This window comes from Dipteris shenzhenensis, chromosome 22, assembly GCF_047967505.1.
Source record: "Dipteris shenzhenensis isolate YYH24624 ecotype China chromosome 22, Dip_SZ_1.0, whole genome shotgun sequence".
In the NCBI taxonomy this organism is placed as follows: Eukaryota; Viridiplantae; Streptophyta; class Polypodiopsida; order Gleicheniales; family Dipteridaceae; genus Dipteris; species Dipteris shenzhenensis.
In genome coordinates this window covers 43,108,971-43,134,977 of record NC_141617.1, presented here as the reverse complement: position 1 = coordinate 43,134,977, position 26,007 = coordinate 43,108,971, and the positions used below count along the sequence as shown (strand labels likewise).

The 26,007-nt window shown below is 45.5% G+C and overlaps 1 protein-coding gene across 1 annotated transcript in view; it reads left to right on the top strand.

The window, feature by feature from the left end:
- Positions 1-26,007, top strand: part of LOC147888137 (phototropin-2-like) — a 189,965-nt gene that overhangs the window by 144,464 nt on the left and 19,494 nt on the right. Inside the window, exon 10 of the mRNA XM_087393295.1 lies at positions 19,200-19,312. Coding sequence (XP_087249421.1) covers positions 19,200-19,312 — 113 coding nt within the window. The remainder of the gene's footprint in view (positions 1-19,199; positions 19,313-26,007) is intronic.

Sequence of the window (26,007 nt, the reverse complement as noted above, 5' to 3'; positions counted from 1 at the left end):
TGGCGACGCTGCATGAAGAAACCGTGGTCTCCTGGCTCTGACTCAAAGAGAGCAAAGGCTCCAGAGCCTCTCCCCCAAAGGGCAGCGCCCCATGTCATCAGAAAGGACTCAGATGTAACATATGAGAACAACTTGAAGATACCTATCCATACCACTCTAGAGCTAGGGCAGCTCCATAAACAATGCTTACTAGATTCCTCTGCAAGCTGACAACGTATACACAAGGAGGGTCTACCCATCTGCTAAAGCCAAGTACCCACAGGTATACCCCTATGTATAGTGAGCCAAAGAAAGTAGGAGACTTTCCTGGCTCTATTGATGCTGTTACGCTCTAGCCGAGGTAGCATGACCTCGGAAGAATCAGTCGACATTTCCCTTATAGGATCTATCTTTGTAATATATGTGTTTGCGCTTTATGTAAATGATCGGGAGGGATTAATGTCAAGGTCCTAGGTGAGGGCTGATAGCACCGGACTAGATAGATCTGAGACCAGGGGCCTAGTGCAAAGAATGTGCCTAGGGGCAAGGAATTAAAAGCATCCCAAGAGAGGGGTGAAATGTTGCATTAGAAAGGCCCTATATGGATGACATGTGGCATCTAGATCTATCTAGGGAATTGGGGTCTGTCAAGGCTTGTAGAGAATGAAGAATTGGGTAATTACGTGATATGGATAGAGCTCTCTCTCTCCCAAGCTGGGAAGCCTTGATAGAATTGGCTGGGTGGTTAATTTATGGTGCTACTCCCGTGATCAGTGAAATAGAAGCGAGAATAGAGAAGTTAGTAACATTTGGTATCAGAGCGTAAGGAACAGGAAGAGGTTCGTGAGCTTGACGAACAGCAGTATTCTGGAGCGTAGGAACGTAGGGGGTCTACGAAGAGCGTGGTGGTCTGTAACCGACGCCAACAACGGAGAGTCGACGGACAGCAAGATATTGGTCAACGAAGAAACCCGACGGGCTCAAGGGAGAGTCGAGGTCTGTGACTGACGTCCGACGGAAACACCGACAGGGAGACACAGACAACGATGAAGATGGCGAGGTGACTGGTCGTGATGAAGGATTGCAGGCACACGACCTGTGATTGAGTGGCGTGCACGATCTGACGATTTAGGTGGGGCGCTGCTTAAGGTGAGGCGTTGCGCGGTGGTTTGGAAGAAGGAGCGATTCATAATCAACGAAGGAATTCTCTGCGCCAGGAAGGACTTGAAGAGCGAAGGCTCAGTCGGAGTTCTCGATCTTTCCTCCACGACCTTTCCTCCACGAGGAGATCGTAACCGCCAGAGTTAGCAGCGCACGAATTCGGACTGCGTGGAGATTCCAGGGAGCAGTCCTTCTTTTTTGTTAAAAAAAAAAATTAAAATCTGAGTTTTCAGTCGAAGTTGTCTGTACAGCAGAGGCTGTCGTCTATTCATTTCTGTGTATAGGAAAAGGGGGAAATCCATTCCAAAAAAAAAAAAAAAAAAAACTCCCTTTCAACAAATGGAAGCAGAAGGACAGACTTCAAGAATAAATCCTAGCGAGTCTAGAGTTCAGTCAACACAACAGATGTCACATCAGGCAGCACCTACATTGGTTGGTAGGATTTCAATATTAGAGGATGCTTTACAGCAGATTATGAACCAGCAGCTTCAGGTGAATGCTGGTCAAAATGAGATTAGGGAGATGGTGCAAGCCTTGTCGGCTAGACCGTCTAGGATTGACAAGGGCAAAGCTCCAGCAGAGCCAGAGCCCAGTGTACATTCCTTAGAGCGCGCAAGGGTCAAAGTGCCTAATATCGCTAATTATAGACCAGAGAAGTACGCTGGTCGGATGACCGAGCGCAGCTCTGATGTGATCGAGGTTTGGTTGCACAAGTGGGAAGAAGCCTTCGCCATTTGTGAGATTAAATCCGATCTAAAGAAAATCCGCGAGGCCACACACCTGTTTATTGAGGCAGCGGACAGATGGTGGATAAAGCAACAGAAGGATCAAGTTGCTCCAACCACCTGGGAAGGGTTCAAAACTGAATTCAAGAAACACTTTCTCCCACCTGATGAAGAATCCCGAGCTTGGGATGCTTATAGAAATCTTCGTCAGAGGAGCTTGTCAGTGGCAGAGTACACTGACAAATTTAGGGAATGTGTTATGAAAATAACAGACCCTCTCCCTATGTCGGTTCAGTTAAAAGATTATATCTATGGACTGAACGACAAGATCAAGATGGAAGTTCGGGCTAAATATGTGACTACACTAGATGAATCTATAGCAGTAGCCCTGAACTATGAAGATGCCAGAGGCAGATCTGGTGGATTTGTGCAGGCAGGGACTCAGTATGAGCACCCGAGAAAAGGGGGATTTCAGAGGAAATGGGTTTCAAAGACAAGTGTCTCGCAGCCAAGTGGCCAAACCAAGCAGGTGAAGCCGGTTGAGGGACCAACAAAAACAAGTACCACCGTTGGGGTGAAAAGGAAAATAACTCCAATGGCAGCCCGGGCTTGGTCAAAGTCCTCGTTGACCCCTGAACAAAAAGAGAAAGCCAGGAAAGAAGGATTGTGCTTCGGCTGCCTTCAGCGACATCAGTGGAAGGATTGTCCACTGAATAAAGATCGTCGCACGGCTAGTATGATAATATCTGAATGCGACGTAGAAATGCAGGAGAGTCCCAGTGCGGAACATTTGCAGATGCAACTGGCGGGACCTTCTCAGAGGTTAGTACCTTGTTTGTTATGTGTATCTGTTGCTAAGTTAGTGACGAGTGCACCTGATAACATCCTATCTAAGCCCGCAGCAACGGGGTATACAGCCTTCAATGATACGGAGCTAATCAAGATGAAAGGGCAAGTGGCCAGTCATGATGTCATTGTGTTGTTTGACTCAGCGTCAACTCACAATGTGATTAACTCCAAGCTCGTGAAGAGGCTGAAATTAAAGACAAGTCCATCTGACTATGCGTATACAGTCAGAATGGCAGATGGAAGTTCAACTGAAGTATGGGACCAAAGGGTTACCCAGTTGGAGCTTCGGATTCAGGACTATGCTGAGAAGCTTGATTTTGAAATGACCAAGCTTGCTCATGCAGATATAGCCCTGGGAATGGCGTGGCATTCTAGTAAGAATCCAGCCATTGATTGGAAAAAGCACGTATATCAATTCAAGATGAATGATGTGCTTTATGTCTTGCGAGGTGAAAAAGATATACCTCAGGGACCGTTGGTTTCCGTGATGGAAATCAGAAAGGCTCAAGTAGAGTTTTTATACCTTTGCACCGCATCGGTAGAGTCGGTGGATGAGTCTTCGACTAGCACTGATGTTACGCAAAGTGGTGAGATGGCCAAGCTGGCTAATCTTATAACAGAGTTCTCTGAATGTTTTAGGGATGAACTACCTTATGGGTTACCTCCAGAGCGGAAAGTTCAGCATAAGATTGAACTGATCCCGGGGGCAGAACCTGTAAATAGACCTCCCTATAGAATGAGTTTTACTGAAGAAGCTGAGGTGCGTAGGCAACTAGAAGAATACCTCAAGTTGGGGCAGATTCAACCAAGTTTCTCACCTTTTGCTTCGCCAGTGATATTAAAGAGGAAAAAGGATGATACGTTTCGACTCTGTATAGATTACAGAGCATTGAATAATATCACTGTTAAGCACAGGTATCCGATGGCTCGGATTGATGATTTGCTAGATGCATTACATGGAGCCGTGATTTTCAGCAAGATAGATCTTAAGTGCGGCTATCATCAGATCCGGATTAGAGCCGAGGATGTGCATAAAACCGCTTTCAGGAGCAGGTTTGGTCATTATGAGTTTTTGGTAATGCCCTTCGGACTTACCAATGCTCCAGCGACCTTCGTCATGCTTATGAATGATTTACTACGTCCGTATATCGGAAAGTTCGTAGTACATTTTATTGACGACATTTTGATATTCAGTAAAAGTCTTACTGAACATCGTGAACACTTAAGGATAGTGTTCAGTACTTTGAGGAAAGCCAGTCTTTATGTGAATAAAAAGAAAACTATACTGTGTATGGTTAGGCTTGAGTACTTAGGGTTCATAATCACTCCACAGGGGGTAGAAATGGATCCGAAGAAAGTGGCTGCGATACTAACTTGGCCAATCCCTCAGAGTCTGACCGCGTTGCGATCATTCTTGGGATTTGTCCAGTTTTATAGAAGGCATATCAAAGGATATTCCGGAATAGTATCGCCGTTGACTGATCTGACCTCAGATAAAGTACCTTTTATTTGGGGACAGAATCAACAAGAAAGTTTTAACACCATAAAACAAGCTGTGGTCTCAGGACCGGTGTTAAAAATAGTTGATCCCCAGAAACCGTTGTTCCTAGAAACCGATGCAAGTGGCATTGCGGTAGGAGCAGTCCTCCTTCAAGAGGGAAGGCCAGTAGCCTTCGAAAGCAAGAAGCTTTCTCCCTCTCAAAGGAATTGGCCAACTCATGAATTGGAGTTGTATGCTGTCATCCATGCTTTGAAAACATGGAGGCATTATCTGTATGGTTCAGAGTTTTATGTGGATGTGGATCATGATACTCTGAAACATTTTTGTAAACAGCCTGACTTGAGGGGCCGCCAAGCTAGGTGGGCAGAGCTCATGCAGGAGTTTAATTTAACGATTCGGTACCGAAGAGGAAAAGACAATAAGGTAGCTGATGCGTTGTCTCGCATTATGCACAACCTGAGTTTCACGGTATTAGAGAGTGCTCTAATGACCGAGATTAGAGAAACTCAGAAGGTGGACGAGTTTGTCCAGAGCTTATGGCCTAAGGCTCATGTGTTAAAACCCGGGGAAAGTGAAAAGGATGACCTGGCATCCAGAAAAGGCCAAACTTATGCAAGATATACCATAAGGGATGGTATGCTAGTTAGAAATGGCAAGGTTGTAGTACCTGGTCAGAATGATCTCAGGCAGAGAGTCATTCGACAATGCCATGATAGCCCGTGTGCGGGACATCCAGGTGTCGAGAAGACATATGATCTCGTGAAGCGAGATTTCTTTTGGCCAAAGATGAAAAAACATATTCATGAATATGTGACACGGTGTTTCTCGTGTCAGGTGAGTAAGGCCGAGCGGGTGAAGCCACCCGGACTTTTACAGCCCTTGGAAATACCACTCAGCAAGTGGGAGAGCATTTCCATGGATTTTATTGTAGGGTTACCTGCAACACAAGGAGGGTATAATTCTATCCTTGTGGTGGTTGATCGTCTAACCAAGATGGCTCACTTCATTCCGACTAGAGAGTCTATTAGTGCCCCGCAAGTAGCGGATTTGTTTATTAAACATATATTTCGTCTGCATGGATTGCCTAGATCCATAGTGTCAGACAGAGATGTCAGGTTTACCGGTCATTTTTGGACAGCGGTATTTGAGACACTAAGGACTGAGTTGGGAATGAGTAGTGGGGATCATCCTGAGACGGATGGTCAGACGGAGAGAGTCAACCAGACTTTAGAGGATATGCTGAGAGCATATGTGTCATTGAGGCAACATACATGGGACAAGTGGTTGCCATTGTTGGAGTTTGCCTACAATGATCGAAAACATTCATCTACCGGGTTCAGTCCGTTTGAGCTGAACTATGGTTATAGACCAGCCAATCCGACTATAGTTGGAGTACCTCAGAAAGTGCCTAGTGCCGCGAACTTTGTAGTTCAGATGCGGGAGATGCTAGCACTTGCGAGAGCTAATATCCGCCAGGCTATGGATAGAGCCAAGGTGTATGCGGATGAAAATCGGTCTATAAGAGTATTTGAAGAAGGAGAAAAAGTTTTTCTCAGAATTCCTTCGCACTCGAAGTCGTTGACTTCAGGAGAGTGTGCTAAGTTATCACCTCGATACTGTGGGCCGTGGTTAATTCTAAAGAGAATAGGCAGTGTAGCCTATAAATTAGAATTGCCACAGGGGTGTAAGGTGCACCCGGTTTTTCATGTTTCACGTTTAAAGAAATTTTTACATACTGGTGACTCACTAATCGAAGGTGTGGTTTTGTTTCAGGAGATAGAGGATATTGCAAGGCGCAAACCAACAAGAATCCTGGACCGAGGAACAATGCAAATACGAAATCGGAAGATACCCACGGTGTTGGTTGCATGGCATGGTCAGCCTCTATCCGAAGCTACCTGGGAGTCCGTATATCAGTTGCGGAGAGTGTTCCCAGACTTTATCATCGAGGACGCTGATGTCTGAAGAGGGAAGGAATGTTACGCTCTAGCCGAGGTAGCATGACCCCGGAAGAATCAGTCGACATTTCCCTTATAGGATCTATCTTTGTAATATATGTGTTTGCGCTTTATGTAAATGATCGGGAGGGATTAATGTCAAGGTCCTAGGTGAGGGCTGATAGCACCGGACTAGATAGATCTGAGACCAGGGGCCTAGTGCAAAGAATGTGCCTAGGGGCAAGGAATTAAAAGCATCCCAAGAGAGGGGTGAAATGTTGCATTAGAAAGGCCCTATATGGATGACATGTGGCATCTAGATCTATCTAGGGAATTGGGGTCTGTCAAGGCTTGTAGAGAATGAAGAATTGGGTAATTACGTGATATGGATAGAGCTCTCTCTCTCCCAAGCTGGGAAGCCTTGATAGAATTGGCTGGGTGGTTAATTTATGGTGCTACTCCCGTGATCAGTGAAATAGAAGCGAGAATAGAGAAGTTAGTAACAGATGCCCTAAAAGTGAGTCCAGTAGCTCAGCAAGAGCTCTGCAGTAAGTCCCTGTGTGTGCTGCTGTGAGGCAGATGGTAGGTGATGAGAGTCTCTCTGCTGAAGCCTGTAACCTGCCCTTGTCGAGTACTGGAAAAAAGAAAGTGGACGAATGCGAGGCAGTCAATAGATCGAGCAAGAAAAAGCGAGCGAGCCCAAAAAAGCGAGCGACAATTAGTTGAACTGGTTGGAAAATCAAGCAAGCAAAGAAAGAATCTAAGTTTTTAATAAAATATTTTCTTGAAGTACAAAGTATTCAAAAGGTGGTTATGTGTCACAAATTTTATATTCTGATGCACACAAGTTTTTTAGATGGTGCAAAAAGGCATGATATTCATCTAAATCATGCCTTGTCATTTGATTTGATATGTAACATTATGCCATTTATATTTGATAATCAAAAGATGTAGGGATGTTAAAAACTCATCTTTTGGGCCAAAACAATCAAATGTTGACATCTTTCCAAAATATAGGGATGTGAAAATGTCCTCTTTTGGGCCAAAACAGGGAGCGCGTTACAGGGAGCGCGTTAACGCGCTCCCTGTTTTGGCCCAAAAGAGGATATTTTCACATCCCTGTATCTTTTGATTTACAAGTCCAAACGGGGTCATGTTACATATCAAATCAAATGGCAAGGCGTACTTTAGACGATTATCATGTCTTTGTGTACCATCTAGTAAAATTTAATGCAACAAAAAATGAATTTGTGGCCAATTTGCTACATTGGTAAGATTAGTAGGAGGTAAGAATAAATCATTAGGGAAGGATATTTTTGCAGTAATAAAGAAACATGGGTTTTGTTCCAAGAGTGAACAGAGTTAAAAAACCAAAGCATTTACATTTGCATGGAATCTAGACTAAACCATGCAAGGAGTCCTTGGAAAGATGATCTCAATTACTCTAGCGGAAAGAGAGAACTTGATTGCAGTAGGGTTTGTCTTTGATAGTTAAACATACAAACTATCTCATGGATGATGTGAAATTAGTGTTAATGGCTTTAAAGTTATATGCATGTTTAACCTTCTGGCATTGAGGGAACATATGCACTTTTGAATAAGTTATTATTTTTTGCTTCTTAAATGGGTGATTTATAAATCTTTTATTGTTTTTTATCGCTCGCTTTTTTTGGCTTGCTCGCTTTTTGTCGCTCGCTTTTTGGTAATCCTCGACGAATGCCGGCCACACCCACTCACCTGGGTCCCAGTCGAGCTCCGAGAGGTCCACCCTGAAAAATCCAAAGTCTCCATCTAGGATCCTCTGCAATGGTCAACCTCGAAGGATCTGTGGCCCATTCCTTACCCAGGCAACCAATGACCCTGACTCTCTGCCAAAGGAGCTCCTGTCGATCTAGGGGCTGAGTGGGATACAATCTGTGAGAGGAGTCCGTCCCAAAATAAGTAAACGGTGCCGGTCCTAAACGAACTCCAATGCATAGCCCAGCCTCACTAAAACAACCTGACCAAGTAGAGATGGGATGAACATAGGCTCGATCTGTAAGCATATCCTTCCACTCTTGAGGAATAGCTCTCATGATCAGTAATCTGGTGGTAGCAATCTGTCCAAGTGGCCCGTGTCTATCTCTGATCTCCTCCTCTGACATCTCCACACCTCCCCTGAACCAATCTTCGACTGTCACAACCCCCTGAGCATGCCATCTAGCCAAGGGAGTCCTAAGTTCTGTACCAAGGGAAGATCCCTGATACCGAACCAGGGGTTATGATAGAGTGGTTGTCGGGCAATTTCCTCTCTGGAGGAGGGAACTGCTCTTGATGAGGTGTTGTCGAAAATGATCCCATATCTGAATAAGCCTTTTCACAAGTGGTGAGGAAGGCTGAGAATGCTGGTCCGTCAGGAAGATCCAACTGACTCTACCTGCCCACTGGCCTGCTGCTCTGGGGGTGCACTGGTGAATCCCATGCAGTAGGAACTGCTTCCACGGCTGATCTCCTGGAGTCAAACCTCTAACAAGAAGTTTGACTAAAAGGGCTCTACTTTGCATCTCAGGATCAAGAACCCCAAGTCCTCCCTGCAAGGAGGGTAAAGTGATAGTATCCCATGAAACCCTGGCCCTAGTGTCCTCAGAACTGTCGCCACCACTTCACAGGAAGTTTCGGAGCAATCTCCTCACCTGACGGATCGAGTCAGCATGAAAGCACCAACATGACGCAACGTACCACATAGTCGCTAGTAGAACCTGGTTGAGTACCAGTGCTCTTTCGGCCAAAGAAAGTCTAGCCGTGCTCCAGTAGGCTAGCTTTCTCCGGATGCTCTCAAGAACTGGGGCAAACTGTTGCATCGGGGACACCTCAATGCCAACCTGGAAGCCTAGATATCTCGTGGAGGTGCCTCTGGGAATCCATACAAAGCCTCTGTCTCCTCCCCATGCTAGGGTATCCTGTTGAGCTCCTGTCCAGATGCCTTTTGATTTGTTCCAATTGACAAGTCCCCCTGAGGCTAGGCAGAACTTGTTAATTGAATCCGCAGCAGTAGCGAGACTATAAGCATCTCCTCTGATTGTCAGTGTCGTGTCGTCAGCAAACGCAGTGTCGAGAAGCTCCTGCTCCTGCCGAATAGGCAGATGGAGGCCCAAAGTGCCATGACTGGTAGCCTGCATAAAGTATCCCAAAGCCTCCGCTACGACAAGGAAAAGGTAAGGTGCAAGCGGGCATCCCTGTCGTACCGATCTGGATAGCTGAAAAACCGGTCCTCTGCCTCCACAGACCACCGTCCTGCCAGAAGAGTGGGAGTAAAGTGAGGATACCCAAGAAATCCATCTATCACTGAAGCCTAGCCTCCTCATAGTGCCCTCCAAGAAGCCCCAGTCCACCCTATCATAAGCCTTCTCAAAATCAAGAAGAACTGCAATCTCCTGCTGACTCTCCTTCGCCCAGTGAGTGGCCTCCCAAAAAGTGAAGATGTTATCCAAGATACTCCAATCTTGGACAAATCCTGTCTGAGTAGCTCTGATGATATCTGGCAGCATAGGCTTTAGGCAAAGAGCCAAGGTCTTCGCTAGGATCTTGTAGGCTATCCCTAAAAGTGTAATGGGTCTCCAATTACGTAGGATTGTCTTGTCTCCCCCTTTCGGGATGAGACAAATCATACCTGTGCATAATGTCTCGCCCAAAGATCTTGTATCGAGAGCCTCTGAAAAGGCAGAGAGTAGATGAGGCCCAATCGTATCCCAAAGAGCTCTAAAAAGAAGTGGCAACAAACCGTCCTCCCCCGGGCATCTGTCTCTGGGCAGCTCATGTAACGCGTCCGTGATCTCTAGGAGTGATAGTGGGCTATCCAAAATATGACTCATCCTGTCTGAGACCATCAGGGTGACATGGCTCCAAATCTCCTCTCTGGCTCTGATCATCTCCTTTGTGACTGGATCTGTGGTGTAAAGAGTGGAATAGAAATCAGAAGTGATCTCAACCAGACGGTGAGGGTCCGTCTGAAGAGACCCGGCCTCATCCACAAGTATAGCCTCATCCACAAGTATACGAAGACTGTCCGAAGAGTATCTCTGACCCACTGCTCTGAAGAACTCTCTAGAGCATCTATCCCCCTTCTGAATCTAGAAAGTCTGCTAGGAGTAAAACCTAAACTGGGCCCTCCGGCCTTGAATCTCCTCTAGTCTCTCCTGAGCCTCCGAAAGCTGCCCTCTGATGAAAAGAGAATGAGGAAAACTCTGAATCAATCTCTGAAGTCTTGATACCTCCGCTCTTGCATTCCGATCTCTGATTGTGAGCTTTTCCTTCTCCTCTTTTGCCCTCAACTGGTAGGCCATGCTGACTCTAGCCAAAGCCCCCTCTACCCACATCAACCAGCCCTGATCCACAGGAGTGTCCACTGACAACCAAGTCTCTCTCAACCGTTCCACGAACTCTGTATCCTGAAAAACAAAGTCCGGAACTCTCACAGAGCGTGTGCTCTCCAATGGAGAGGTAGGAAGAATCTGTAATAGGACTAGAGCATGGTCAGATAAAACATAACCCGGGCGGATCCCAATCTGTCCTCCTCTGGCTTGACCCCATCGGCCAATATAAAACCTGTCAAGTCTGGCCAAAGAAAGAGAGCCATGGAAAACCCTTGACCAAGAGAACTGAAGACTGTTATCCAAGTGACGAAAGTCGTCCAATCGAGCTGCATCATGAAGTCCAGCATGCAAAACAAAACTATCCCACTCCACTCTCTCCCTATCAGAAAGGCCACCCTCTGTCTGACCCGACTTGTCTTCAGCGAATTCAACCATGTTGAAATCACCTCCAACAATCTAGGTGTCTGCCTGAGGAAGGGACTCTCTGAGCTGTCTCCAAAAAGCACGTCTGTGGGCTGGATCCGTGGGAGCATACACATTGAGAACACCAACTGCTGTGCTCTCAATATGAAGAATAACATAGCATGCTCTGCTCTCCACTAGTGTACCCTCTTGGTTGATCTCTGAGGCCCACCTAGCTGAAACTGAAATGCAAACTCCTCCCCTCGTGCCATCCACTGGGCTCCAATATGTCCGGCTCTGTTCTCTGAGTAAGGATCTGCATCTGTCAATCGTGTCCTAGGAGAGCTTATGCTCCTGGATAAGCACAATGTCTGGAGGGGACCCTGAGGAAATAAACCGAAGGGAGTCCCTAAGCAATTGCAATCTAGGAACTCCCAATCTACGACCATCTGCATCTGAGGTAAATCTACGGCCGTTCAATCCTCTCACATTCCAAGAAATGATGGACAACCTAGACATCGGCGGATGGAAGTGAGGGTGTGCCAGTGGCAACGGCACAAAACTCTCTCTCTGACGGCTCAATCCAAAGTCGACTCCAAATCTGTCCCAACTCATGTAAAATGGCTCCATCCAAGGGAATAGTACTCTGGCATGAACCGAGGAGCTGAAAGTCAAACCAACCAGCACTCCTGGGCAAATCAAAGTCTCCCTGAATCTCAAAGAACAGAAACAGAAAGGCCCTGCCACCGAAGCCAGGTCGAAGAGTCCTAGGGCAAGAATGAATCTGCGAGCCGACAATATGGTGAATCGATGAAAACTGAGTCATGCTCATAAGCTGTCTAGCAATCTCGCTGTCAAGTAACTCAGCTGACCAGCTTTCGCTCCCCCGAGATCGAAAGCTACCTGCGGAGAAACGAAGAACGTGCGCCTCTCTTGAGAGAGTAACAGATCCCAAGTACTCCTCTACCTCCTCTGACCGTCGGCAAAACACCGGTAGAAGTCCCAATCGAGTGAGGGAGTCTGTGATAACCCCTCGAGCCAAAAAGGGCCAAAACTCAACGGGCAGATCTCTGTCAACCATCCTAGGGTCAAGTCTAGGAGTCAGAAGAGCTGAAAAGGGCTGAGCCGTCCTGACTCTGCTCCTGGAATAGGTGAGAGGGAGAGGAAGAATCTGCGACGAGGTGCCTGTCCGCGTGGGTGACTGATACTCTCGCTCGATCTTGTCTGCTAGGATCTCCCAATCCTCACGCATGTCTGGGTACTGAGCAAAATCTATGACCGCACTCGCAAAAGATTTGGATAAACCAGGAGTGAAAAGCTGCGAGGACAAGGCTGTACTGGGAGGGGTGTCTAAAAGGACGCTCCGCATAGCAACAAAGGAAGGTATTGTGCGACGGTGCTGTGAAAGGGGTCTCGAGGGAACCTCGTACAGTCGCATGAGATCCTGGGACGGGCTTTGACTCTGACCTGTGTCGTAAAATACCACTCTCGGAACCGACTGCTGGGGAGAGGCATCCATCACAGTAACTGCAGCCTGAGCAGTCTCCTGCTGAATAACTGTCTCCGTAACCAATATCTGAACCTCCGGGGTAGTAGTGTCTAGAGTCATCAAATCCTGAGCTACTGTCTCCTGCACAGTGTGAAGACCTGCGTGTGGATGGTCCTCCACATCTCCCCTTTCCGGGGTCTCCTACACATGTGTCTCGACTCCCTGAGCTACCGTATCCTGCACAGTGTTAAGACCTGTGTATGGTCCTCTGCATCTCCCCTTTCTGGGGTCTCCTGCACATGTGACTCGACTCCCTGAGCTACCGTCTCCTGCACAGTGTCAAGACCTGCCTGCGGATGGTCCTCTGCATCTCCCCTTTCTGGGGTCTCCTGCACATATGTCTCAACTCTCTGCCATCTGTAAGCTCGTACCTGGGGCTGCTCGTACTGCTGGCTCTCCCTCTGTCTCCATCTCCTCCGAGCTCTCTGTGAAAGCTGTTCCACTGGAGGCACCTCCAGGTCCTCTGATTCCACTGGAGGCTCCTCCAGAGGAGTCTCCTCTCGTTCTGCTGAATGAGTCGAACCAAGCTCAGAGACCCCTGGAGGCTGAACTGTAGGCTCTGGGTCACTCGTAGGATGAGAAGGATCCGGAGTCTCTGATCGAGGCTGACGAGTGGGGCAATCCCTAATAAAGTGACATCTCGTTCGACAGGAAAGACACTGATCAGGAAGCCCCTCGTACAAAACCCTCTGCTGCATCTGGACCCCATCTCCCGTGGAGTACGAAATCAAAGAAGGCAAAGGTCGAGGAGGGGTAACTCTGAAGTGAGTCTGACCTCGCAACACCTGTACCAGCAAGTGACTGAGCATAGGAAAGTCTAGCACCTGATGGGATGACTGTACCTGCCACGTTAGCCATATGCTCCACAGCTCTGCGACAAGAGCTGACCTCATCAGGATGTCCAAGGAAAAGCATCCAAAAAGAGACCTGACGTGGTCCCGGGGAAGTAGTACTGAAGTGCTTCCGCCAAGGCCACAAATGGATGACTCTGCTTTGAAATTGTATCGGTGAGCTCATAAGTACTCTTTGAGCCTGCTCTGTAGACTGAAGGCCAAAAGAAAAGTACCCTCTGCCAAGCAATCGGAAAACCGTAACTGAGACACCCAATGAGGCCATGCTGGTGTACACCCAATCACGTAACTGTTGGCCTCTACTGGGTAGAAAGCCAATGATGTGCGTCAAACAAAAACCCTCCTCTGCTACCTCAATCATCTGCACAATGTCAGGAGGAAAAGAAACTGTGACTTCAATCTCCTCAGGTTCGGCGATGGGAGTGGCATTAGTGTCCTCCATTGTCTCAGCTTGCGCTGTCCTGAGGGGAGGAGCTACCTCTGCTGAAAATACCCACCAAGAACTCGCAACCAACCTCTAGAATCCCCAAAAAACCCCTGGTTAAAGAATGCCCCAAACTTCAGCCTGCGTGGAATGAAAACAGGCCGCTCAATGCAGAAGCAGAAAGCTCCGCCAATGCTTGGAAGCAGCCCAGGAACTCAGCTCCCCGGAACACGAGCAGAACAGTCCCGGAGAGGGCCCTGAAGCAGCCCAGCCTGAAGTGCAAGGGAGGGGCAGGCAGCAGCTACTGGCGGCCTGAAGGGCGGCCTAGATGGCAGCCTGAAGGGGGCGACCTGAAGGGCAAGGGGAGCTCGACCAGCAGGGCGCGACCAGCAGCAGCCAGTCGGGCTGAAGGGGGGGTGCAACACGAGCGGGCTGAAGGGGGGGCTCGACCACCAGGGCACACCTGCAGCAGCCAGACGGGCTGAAGGGGGGCGCGATGCGAGAGGGCAAGGGGGGGCGACCTGAGCAGGGGGTGCTGCCAAGGGGAGCCTGAGCGGCCAAGGCAGCTGGGCGCTGCCAACGGAGCAGGTCGCGGCCAAGGGGCAGGGCGCTGCCAAGGGCTGGGTGATGGCGACGGACGGTGGCAGGGGGCAGCAGAAGACGGAGCTCCTCCAAGATCGACTACTGTTTTTCATGAGTGATTTTGCATTGGAATAGCATTAAGCATTAGGAAGATGTGGGCATGATCAGGGTTAATCTTTGGGCATCCGAGGAAAATGAGTATTTGAGCACGTTTTGAACTTTATGCTGCCTATATGTGGACTCATATGCATGCAAGTTTTTAAAAGATCATAGTGGTAGGGAGAGAAGCAAGCTAACACTAGGAACGGAAAGGAAAGATAACAGGCATAATGGAAATGAAATGGAAAGGAAATGAAAGCAATGGATAAGTACTCACATGATACCAAAGAGCTTGATGTTGACTGATTTTTTAATGACTCAAGACAAGTGCAACACTATATAGTGTGACACTAGACTCTAGAAAGCCATAGTGTATATGGGATAACTCCCAATATGACACATGGCATGTCTAGGACTCACTAGACTCTAAAACACCCCCTAGACACCTAGTATACTCGTTTTTGACTCACTTTGGCTTCATATTCCAACACCCCCCCATGAAGGCAAGGTGAGAGAATAGAGGAGAGAAGCCACACCCATGACAACATCCAACTATTAGCCTATGCAATCTCAGAGGCAAGTGAGCATGGCTCAGAGGCTAGTGAGCATGGTACAACAGACTCAGAGGCTCATCTAGCATGGCTCAGAGGCCCAACATGCATGGATGCAAAAGACTAAGAGCATGGCTCAGAGGTCGAAGAGCATGGCATAACAGGCTCAGAGGCTCTACCAAGCATGGCTCAGAGGCTCAACAAAAGAGAACTCATCAACGGAAGGACTGCTTCCAATACATCCCCCCATGGCTTCATAACATGAAGTGGTAGGAAGCCACACACAAATAAATAGGAAAACTAATACATCTTTTTAGGAGGACTATCCAAGGCAGAGAACCTTTATTATTATTTTTTTTTTCAAAAAAGAGACTTCTATTAAGTAAGAAAGAAACTCGCTAGAGCAAGCTCTGTGTGGAAATACAACATGCTAAGCATGTAATAAAAAACACCTCAAAAGAATGAGGTAGAAAGAAACCAAGGCTGAGGCTGAAAATGCCAACTCAACCGTGTAGAAGTCTTAGCAAGGAAGGGAGAGTCTCTCCAACCCCTGAGAAAAGTAACTCTCCTGGAGGAGGCTGCTTGAGAGGATCCCTACATGGTCGCTCATATGGCCATCAGAGTGTGTACCGTATCTGTCCAAGTACTAGCCAACGTCTGAGAAGGGTGAACCTGAGAACCTCCATAGCCTCAGTGCATGTGGCTCTCCAAATGTGCCATGCTGCAATGCTAGCTAAAACCTCCCATGGAGAGTAAACCGAGGAATGAGCAGCCCTGAAGAGAGTGGCTGGAACATCCTCTAAAGAGCACGACTCCACAAGGTGTCGTCGGATGTGAAGAGCCCAAGACGAGTCATGTCTCTCAAAGAAAACCTAGGACCCTGAAAGAGTGAGCCAAGCCACTGATTCCTAGGTCATATAGAAGGAGAGGCGAACAAAAGTGCTGAAAAGTCTTGCAATCCCCTTTTATATGATTCTCGCTTGTCTGCAATCCCAAAGGCAGTGCTGTACTGTCTCCGAAGCAAAAAGGCAACGAGGGCAAGTAGGGTCAGCCTTGAACTCAGATCTCCAATGGTTCACTGCTATCCCACCATGAATAGAAAGCCAAAAGAAGAGAGTGATTTTTCTATTCCGGCGGGATTTCCAGAGCCTCTGCCAAAAAATTTTCTGCCAAGTCTGCAAAAATCTGAAAATTCTCCCAATGAGGAGCTTTGGTGGGCCTCCAACCCCTATAGCTGAGATGGAATTTCCTCCAACCCCTATAGCTGAGATGGAATTTTCTGGCATTACTGATCGTGTAACGAAAGAAGGGGATGCCCTTCTCTCGGTGCCCTTCATCTATCCACTCCCATTCCCCAGGGTCCCACTGCAAAAACTTAATTGGGACACCTCCATAGAGCCACAGCCTCCATGAGCCCAGGGCAATGAGTAGCGGGTCAGGATCCAAGTACGACTGTGAAAGAGAGCCATGCTCCATGAAGCCCACTATCCTGACTGGCTGAAACAATACCTCCAATAATATATCGTCTGTGGACCTAGACAGCCTACCCCCCGAAGAAACATCAAAGACTAGGGCATCCTCATGTGTGTTACGTAAAGCAATCACCTGCAAAGGAATGCCCAATCTGGAAATGCCCCCATCCAGGTGGAACAAGTAATAGGCATGTCATTTGTGTCGACCCAATCCAAGGGCAAGGCTGTATCAATCTATTGAAGTCTCCCTTCACTCCTTCTGAGATTATGAACCACCTGGGTCTGTCGGTCTGCAGGAAGCCTCCTGAAGGCTTTCCATGCTCCCACAGCAGATGCAGGGCCCCTCTTCCATCTGGGCCACTGCATGTAAAGAGAAGCTCTAAGTGGTTTGCCATGCTCATCCAAAATACTGTCATTCCACATGATAGGCTGCCTTTCAATCTCTTCATGGGTGGATGGGGGAATCCTGCGAAGAGTACTCCTGAAGCTGGCCCATGCTTTCAGGATAGCAACCATAAGAGGGGAAGAAGGAGATCTGAGGTGGGCTGTGGTGAAAACCCATCTAATACTGTGTATCCAATCATCTCTTGAAGTGGGCGTGCGAGACTGTATGCATCTGATAAAAAAATCCTTCGAAGGCTCTTGCCCTGGCATAAGTCCTCTCACAGTGACCTTGCAGAGTAAGGCTCTGCACTGTAGATCCGGATCGATGATATTCAAACCCCCTTCTCTTGTAGGAAGAATCAAGGTCTCCCAAGCCACCCTAGCTGTAACATCAGTTGTGCCATCTGGACCACTCCATAAGGTATGTCGATGTCGGCCATGGGAGCAGCTACATGGGGCAATCAGCCCATGACTCTCAAAGTGACAGAGTGACAGTCACCAAATGTCGGAGAAGAATCTCAAGTTTGAGCAATTAGGCCTAAGAGGGGCAAAATTCCCAAATGAATGTACCAAATGGTGATGAAATTACACGAATTTGGCAAAATCCCCAAAAGGTTTACATAGTAGAAGCTTCAATTATGCCAAAGGAAGACACAGGACTGAAAAGCCTTAAATTTTAGGGTTAGGGTTGCTGCAAAATTAGGGTTTGCAGAAAATTGGGGCTTTTCAAAATTTCCTAGAGCATAGTGTTCTAGCAATACTAGGGAAGCTTCAGACCATAAAAGCCCCAACAAATTCACCGAAAATGAGGCAAAATTCTTGAAAATCTCAATTTAGAGTTTTGGGCTCAGAAATGGGCTGGAACAGGCCGCTCTTCAGGTTGTCATGGAGCAGCAATGCTGGGCTTCAAGGTCGGGCTGAATCCCCTGCAAATGTGGCGGCGATTTTGGAGCTGGTGACAGCTTGAACAGTAAGAAAAACGAGCTGGAATCAGTTCATTTTTGTTTCCATTCGGAGGCCAAAAACGTGCTGGAATCCCACAGCTTGAACAGTAAGAAAAACGAGCTGGAATCAGTTCGTTTTTGTTCCCATTTGGAGGCCAAAAATGTGCTGGAATCCCAAGAATGGTGGCTCATTTCAGATGCAGGTCGTCTAGGAAAAGGGCGCCTTCAGCAGCAATAACAACCATGCTTTCCTGCAGCATTTTGTCGATCTTCAGCTTTGAAAAATCAGCTCCATAAGTAACAATGAATCAGCAACAAACAGTTGGCTGTTTGGTGCAGATCTGGTCAAAATGGAGTTGAAGATGGCGGTGAAGCTTATGTTGGTGAAGTCCTTTCTTCAAGTTCTTCAATGGTGAGACTCGGGTGGAGGAGAAGAGCTCAAGGACCTCACAAGGAGAGAGAGTGGAACTAGAGTGGAAGGAGCTAGCCTCTCCATAGGTTTGAGATGGGCTTCAAGGCCTCCTCATTCCTTGAGGAAAGCTAGCTCTGATACCATATGAAAGATCATAGTGGTAGGGAGAGAAACAAGCTAACACTAGGAACGGAAAGGAAAGATAACAGGCATAATGGAAATGAAATGGAAAGGAAATGAAAGCAATGGACAAGTACTCACATGATACCAAAGAGCTTGATGTTGACTGATTTTTTAATGACTCAAGACAAGTACAACACTATATAGTGTGACACTAGACTCTAGAAAGCCATAGTGTATATGGGATAACTCCCAATATGACACGTGGCATGTCTAGGACTCACTAGACTCTAAAACACCCCCTAGATACCTAGTAAACTCATTTTTGACTCACTTTGGCTTCATATTCCAACAGTTTTCGCACGACCCGGGATGGGAGCTTTTGCTGCCCCACTAAGTTTCACCGATGAGTGGCATTTTCCCTTTAAGATTCATTCAAGATGCCTAATTGTTTCTGGTTTACTGTGCATCAAGGCTCATTGTACTTGCATTATTCTCTACGAATTACCAATGTTTACCGAGGGTCACAGCCTTAGAGATGCACTTCCTAATTACAACACAATTGTGCATTCTAAGGAAGATGCATGGGTGACCATGCATGTAGTTCATAAATGTCACTTCATGTTTCTCTGGAAAAAAAAAAAATGTCGCTTCATGTGATGCCACAACTCCACAAATTGAGAACGCTTTGACACTTATTTGGTAGAGGCTTTAAACATACCCATGCATTTAACTAATGGTTTTTGATAGAAGATAGGTACTAAAGGTTTTGTATACATGAAAGTTGTAGTATGATAAGTGTAACTAATATTTCTCTAGTCATAGAGCTTTTTTGTTGAGCTTCCTCTAAAGATTTTCAGTTTCCTTTTTGCATAGCGGTGAATCTAATGTACAAACGTATGCAGGTATATTTTTGTATGAGATGCTATATGGACGCACACCATTTAGGGGAAAGACTCGCCAAAAGACCTTTGCAAATATTTTACACGAGGACCTCATTTTTCCAAGGCGTATTCCTGTGAGCATGATTTTCTCAACACTCCTTTTATATTTCTTGTCATGTATGCATTAATTTTCAAGGAAGAAGAGAGTTATGATTTTGGAAGAAATTGCGTGACTCAACTCGTAACTGTATGTTGAAAGAGAATAAGTCCACAGTGTTTGAATGGCTTCCGAACTTAAAAGAGAAGAAGTCCATAGTTCTAGGTTCCAAGCCTTGGGAGTTTGGTTATGTAGGATTTAGATCCTGATTTTATTTATTTTTTAAAACCGTATTTGGTATGTTAAAGCATCATCTTTTGTAAAAAATTGTCAACTTACCTTTTAAATTTTTTGTCTCTACATCGTTATGGATAATTTTTTCCACCAAGTTTAGAGCACGGTCGCACATTTTAGGCTATGATTTCTCAAGGGTGAGCCGCTCCTTTTTCAAGGGGTCTCCAGAAAAAAAGACACTGATCCCGATGTAGAATGTGGGTTAGTGGTCATAGAAACCACCAAGACCTAGCTGGTACAGGCCACAGCTATAACAACTCGATCCAAAAGACTGGCTATAGAAGAGTCGATGAGACCTTCTTGGACCATAACAAAGACCATGTGGCAGGAATGGAAGAAAGAAACCATGTCTCACCCCTTATCAGGCAATGGATTGCATTTCTTGGTACCAATCAATATCTGTAAAGGAGCCAAGAAACCTCCCTAGACTTAAAACCCCTTCTCTCCATATATAAGGTAATATCATTTGTGATTTGAAGTCAAGAACTCCGTGCTCCAAATGAATCTAGAATCGAAGGCTTAAAGTCAAAGCCTTGTTCTCTCAACAAGTATGTCAAGGCCTAAGGTACAAAAAGAAGAGGGGCTTGGGAGCACCCCCAATCAAATAGATCTCAAAAATGGAAATGCCTCTCTTGTATGCTCACTGCTCTTGTATGCTTTCCAGTGAGCACTTATGTGAGCTCCATACATAACGTCTTGGGTCCATCTCTCTAAAAGTCCATCTTGATCATTGTACCCTTGAGGAAGCCACAATCAACTCAATCATGGATTTACTTGAAAGAAAAGAGGAAGATGGAGAGAGGTTTGCCATTACGCTTAGTATATCACCTCCGAAAAAGTGAAGATAGTGTCCAAGATCTTATGGTCTAGGATAGATTTCTACTAAAGTTTGAAATGAGTGGTACAGGTGAAGACTCAAGACCTTGCCTAAGACTATAGGCTGTCTGTAACGGTAATAATTTGCCAATGACAAGTGTGGGGATGAGACATTTTTGTAGAAATCTGCACACCCTAAGTCGAAAATGTCTTGAGAAGTGGAGTCATAATGGGGTGGTTGAAATTTCTAGAGATGGTAGAAGAAATCAAGATTGAAGTTTTTCTCCCTAAGCATTTCTATCCTAGAAGGGCTTTCAACATCCATCAAGTAGGCCTCCAATCTCCTCATCACCTAGGTGTGGCCACTTTTAGGAGCCTCTCACAAATCTCCTCCTCAGCCTCCTCCATCTCTTTGCTATGAAAAGATCTTTGTAGACACACACAAATAACAACATGAAGGATGCAGTGCCCCTGGCGCCAATTCTTAGATGGTTGAGATAGCTACATCTTGCACATAGGTCAACAGCAAACCTGGTACATCAAGGCATGCTGTCATCAGACAAACTATGCATTGATGCATCAAGCGACCAGAACCACACACTCTCCAAGAGGAAGTCAGGTACTTGAAGGTTCATCAAATTTTTATTATCGCACCTACCACAGAGGCAAGAAAAATTTGAAGCCCAACATCAGGAGGAAGCTACTCTATTGGACCTCCACTACGTTGTACTTTGCATCCAAAGAACTAGGTTTTATTAGCCTCTGCTTGTTTTGACAGTATTGAGCATTTGATAAAGACTATCCTCCTCTTTTTTCTTTCTTATTTGTAATAGTAAAAGTCCAAAACACATGAGTCCTCTTTTGATAGGTAAAGGTATATGCACTCTCATTATGCTGAGACTGTACACATTTTTTGTGTTTCAGTGGTCTCTTCTAGGTCTTCCAATGGGGTGACATCCAAGAGGTACTATTTCTTGTGGGATGCTAATGCCCATAACCTTAATACCAAGGATCCAAAATGAAATGATTGTACCTAAGTCCATGGGAGATCTATGGGATGGGACTGGAAAAAAAGCAAGTACAAGATACAAGGTCCAGAGAGTTCTAGACATAACTCTGCTGGATACTAAAAACAACAACAATCTGCACTAGAGTAAGTAAACCTACCCAGCTTAGTCTAAAGTTATTGAGACAATAAAACAAAATTACAATCATGTAGAACTAAAATGAGAAAGCTAGTAACAAAGAATATATATGTATGGTCCTGGAGAGGAGGACTGCATATCCCTACAAGCCACCCTGTCTATCACAACCAAAACTACAAGCTCAGCCAAGACCACGAATTTGACGAATACAAAATAACAGGGGATGGCACAATGAATAACCACCCAGCCAAGCTCATCCAAATCTAGCACGTGAGAAGTACCTGCATGCTGAATACCAAAGCTCACAATTCCCTAGATGGATCTAGTATGCCACATGTCTACATTTGAGTGCATCTCCCCAGTGATGTCTCCCCAATGCATCATTTACCCCTCTTTTGGGATATCATTGAAATCTTTTGCCCCTTCGCACATTTAATGCATCTAGACCCCTTAGCCTTAGATCCACCTAGTCTTGTGCCATGTCCCCCTCACCAAGGACCTTGACCTTGATTCCTTTTTGATAATTTATGTGAAGCCCAAACAAATATAATACAAACATTGATCCTTTAAAGGAAAATGTTGATTGACCCTTCCAAGGTCATGTTGCCTCAACTTGAGCGTAACATTCCTTCCCTCTTCAGGCATCAACGTCCTTGATGACAAAGTCTGGAACACTCTCCGTAACTGGTATACGGATTCCCAGGTAGCTTCTGATAGAGGTAAACCATGCCATGCAACCAACACCGTGGGTATCTTCCGATTGCGTACTTGCATCGTTCCTCGGTCCAGGATTCTTGTTGGTTTGCGTCCTGCATTATCCTCTATCTCCTGAAACAAAACAACACCCTCGATTAGTGAGTCACCTGTATGCAAAAATTTCTTTAAGCGAGAAACATGAAACACTGGGTGCACCTTACAACCCTGTGGTAATTCTAATTTATAGGCTACCTTGCCTATTCTTTTTAACCACGGCCCACAATATCGGGGTGATAACTTAATACACTCTCCTGCAGTCAAAGACTTAAAGTGCGAAGGAACTCTGAGAAAAACTTTTTCTCCTTCCTTAAATTCTCTAATGGATCTGTTTTCATCCGCATATGCCTTAGCTCTATCCATAGCTTGGCGGATGTTAGCTCTCGCAAGTGCTAGCATCTCCCGCATCTGAACCACAAAGTTCGCGGCACTTAGGCACTTTCTGAGGTACTCCAAGTGTAGTTGGATTTGCTGGTCTATAATCATAGTTCAGTTCAAACGGACTGAACCTTGTAGAGGAATGTTTTCTATCATTGTAGGCAAATTCTAACAATGGCAACCACTTGTCCCATGTATGTTGCCTCAATGACACATATGCTCTAAGCATATCCTCTAAAATTTGGTTGATTCTTTCCGTCTGACCATCCGTTTCTGGATGATCCCCACAACTCATTCCCAACTCAGTCCTTAGTGTCTCAAACACTGCAGTCTAAAAATGACTGGTAAATTTGACATCCCTGTCTGACACTATAGATTTGGATAATCCATGCAAACGAAATATATGTTTAATAAAAAAATCCGCCACTTGCGGGGCAGTAAGAGACTCTCTAGTTGGAATGAAGTGAGCCATCTTAGTAAGACGATCAACTATCACAAGGATAGAATCATATCCACCTTGTGTTGTAGACAGACCTACAATAAAGTCCATGGAAATACTCTCCCACCTACCTAGTGGTATTTCCAAAGGTTGTAAAAGTCCAGGTGGCTTCACCCGCTCTACCTTACTTACCTGACACGAAAAGCATGTCACATATTCATGAATATGTTTTTTCATTTTCGGCCAAAAGAAATCTTGCTTCACGAGATCATACGTTTTCTTGACTCCTGGATGTCCCGCACATGGGCTATCATGGCATTGTTGAATGACTCTCTGTCTGAGATCATTCTGATTAGGTACTACTACCGTACCATTTCTTTTCAGCATACCATCTCTTATGGTATATCTTGCATAAGTTTGGCCTTTTCTGGATGCCAGGTCACCCTTTTCCCTGGGTTTGAATACATGAGCCTTAGGCCAAAGGCTCTGGACGAACTCGTCCACCTTTTGAGTTTCTCTTATCTCGGTAATTAGAGCACCTTCTAATACTGTGAAACTCATACTATGCATAATGTGTGAGAACGCATCAGCAACTTTATTATCCTTCCCTCTTCGGTACCGAATCGTCAAGTTAAACTCCTGCATGAGTTCTGCCCACCTAGCTTGGCGGCCTCTCAAGTCAGGTTGTTTACAAAAATGTTTCAGAGTATCATGATCAACATCAACATAAAACTCTGATCCATATAAATAATGTCTCCATGTTTTCAGAGCATGGATAATAGCATACAACTCTAATTTATGAGTTGGCCAACTTCGTTGAGAGGGAGAAAGCTTCTTGCTTTCAAAGGCTATTGGCCTTAACTCTTGGAGGAGAACTGCTCCTACCGCAATGCCACTTGCATCGGTTTCAAGGAAAAACGGTTTCTGGGGATCAACTATGTTTAACACCAGTCCTGAGACCACAGCTTGTTTTCTGGTGTTAAAACTCTCCTGTTGATTCTGTCCCCATATAAAAGGTACTTTATTTGAGGTTAGATCAGTCAATGGCGATACTATTTCGGAATACCCTTTGATATGCCTTCGATAAAATTGGACAAATCCCAAGAATGATTGCAAAGCGGTCAAATTCTGAGAGATAGGCCAAGTCAGTATCGCAGCCACTTTCTTTAGATCCATTTCTACCCTCTCAGGAGTAATAATGAATCCTAAATATTCAAGTCTTACCATACATAATACAGTTTTCTTGTTATTTACATAAAGATTGGCTTTCCTTAAAGTATTGAACACTATTCTTAAGTGTTCATAATGCTCAACAATACTTTTACTGAATACAAGAATATTGTCAATAAAATGTACTACAAACTTCCCGATATACTGACGTAGTAGATCGTTCATAAGCATGACGAATGTAGCTGGAGCATTGGTAAGTCCAAACGGCATTACCAAAAACTCGTAATGTCCAAACCTGCTTCTAAAAGCGGTTTTATGCACATCCTCGGCTCTAATATGGATCTGATGGTAGCCACATTTAAGATCTATCTTATTGAAAATTATGGCCCCATGTAACGCATCTAGCAAATCATCGATCCGAGCCATTGGATACCTGCGCTTAATAGTGATATTATTCAATGCTCTGTAATCTATACAAAGGCGAAAAGTATCATCTTTCTTTTTTTTAAATCACTAGCGAAGCAAAAGGTGAGAAACTGAGTTGAATGTGCCCCAGCTTGAGGTATTCTTCTAGTTGTCTTTGTACCTCCGCTTCTTCGGTAAAACTTAACCTATAGGGAGGTCTATTTACAGGTTGTGTCCCTAGGATTTGTTCAATCTTATGTTGAACATTTTGCTCTGGAGGTAACCCATAAGGTAACTCATCCCTTAAACAATCGGAGAACTCCTTTGCTATTTGATCAGCCAATTTGACCATCTCTCCACTTCGGGTAACATCAGTGCTAGCCGAAGGACCATCAATCGGCTCTACCGACGCTGTACAAAGAAACAAAAACTCTTCTTGAGCTTTTCGAACTTCCATTACGGAAACCAACGGTCCTTGAGGTATATTTTTTTCACCTCGTAAGACATACAACACATCATCCATCTTGAATTGATAAATGTGCTTTTTCCAATCTATGGCTGGATTCTTCCTAGAATGCCAAGCCTTACCCAGGGCTATGTCAGCGTGAGCAAGCTTTGTCATTTCAAAATCAAGCTTCTCAGTATAATCTTGAATTAGAAGTCCCAACTGGGTAATCCTTTGGTCCCATACTTCAGTTGAACTTCCGTCTGCCATTTTGACTGTATATGCATAGTCAGATGGGCTAGTCTTTAATTTCAGCCTCTTTACAAGCTTGGAGTTAATTACATTGTGCATTGACGCTGAGTCAAACAACACAATGACGTCATGATTGGCTACTTGCCCCTTCATCTTAATTAACTATGTATCGTTAAAGGCTGTATACCCTGTTGCTGCGGGCTTTGACATGACATTATCAGGTGCACTAGTTACTAACTTAGTAACAGACACACATAACAAAATAGGTACTGACCTTTGAGAAGATCCCGCTAGCTGAATCTGCATCTGTTCTGCTTTGGGACTTCCCTCCATTTCCATGTCGCATTCTGAGATCACTATCTCAGCCATCCGATGATCCTTGTTTCGTGGACAATCTTTCCATTGATGAGGCTGAAGGTATCCAAAACACATGCCTTCTCTCCTCGCTTTTTCTCTTTGCTCTGGGTTTAAAGAAGACTTCGACCAAGCTCGGGCTGCCATTGGTATTACTTTTCTTTTTATTCCAATGGTGGTACTTGGTTTAGGAGTCTCAACTGGCTTCGCCTGCTTGGCTTGACCACCAGGCTGTGAGGCACTCCCTTTGCTAATCCACTTCTTCTTAAACCCAGTTTTCT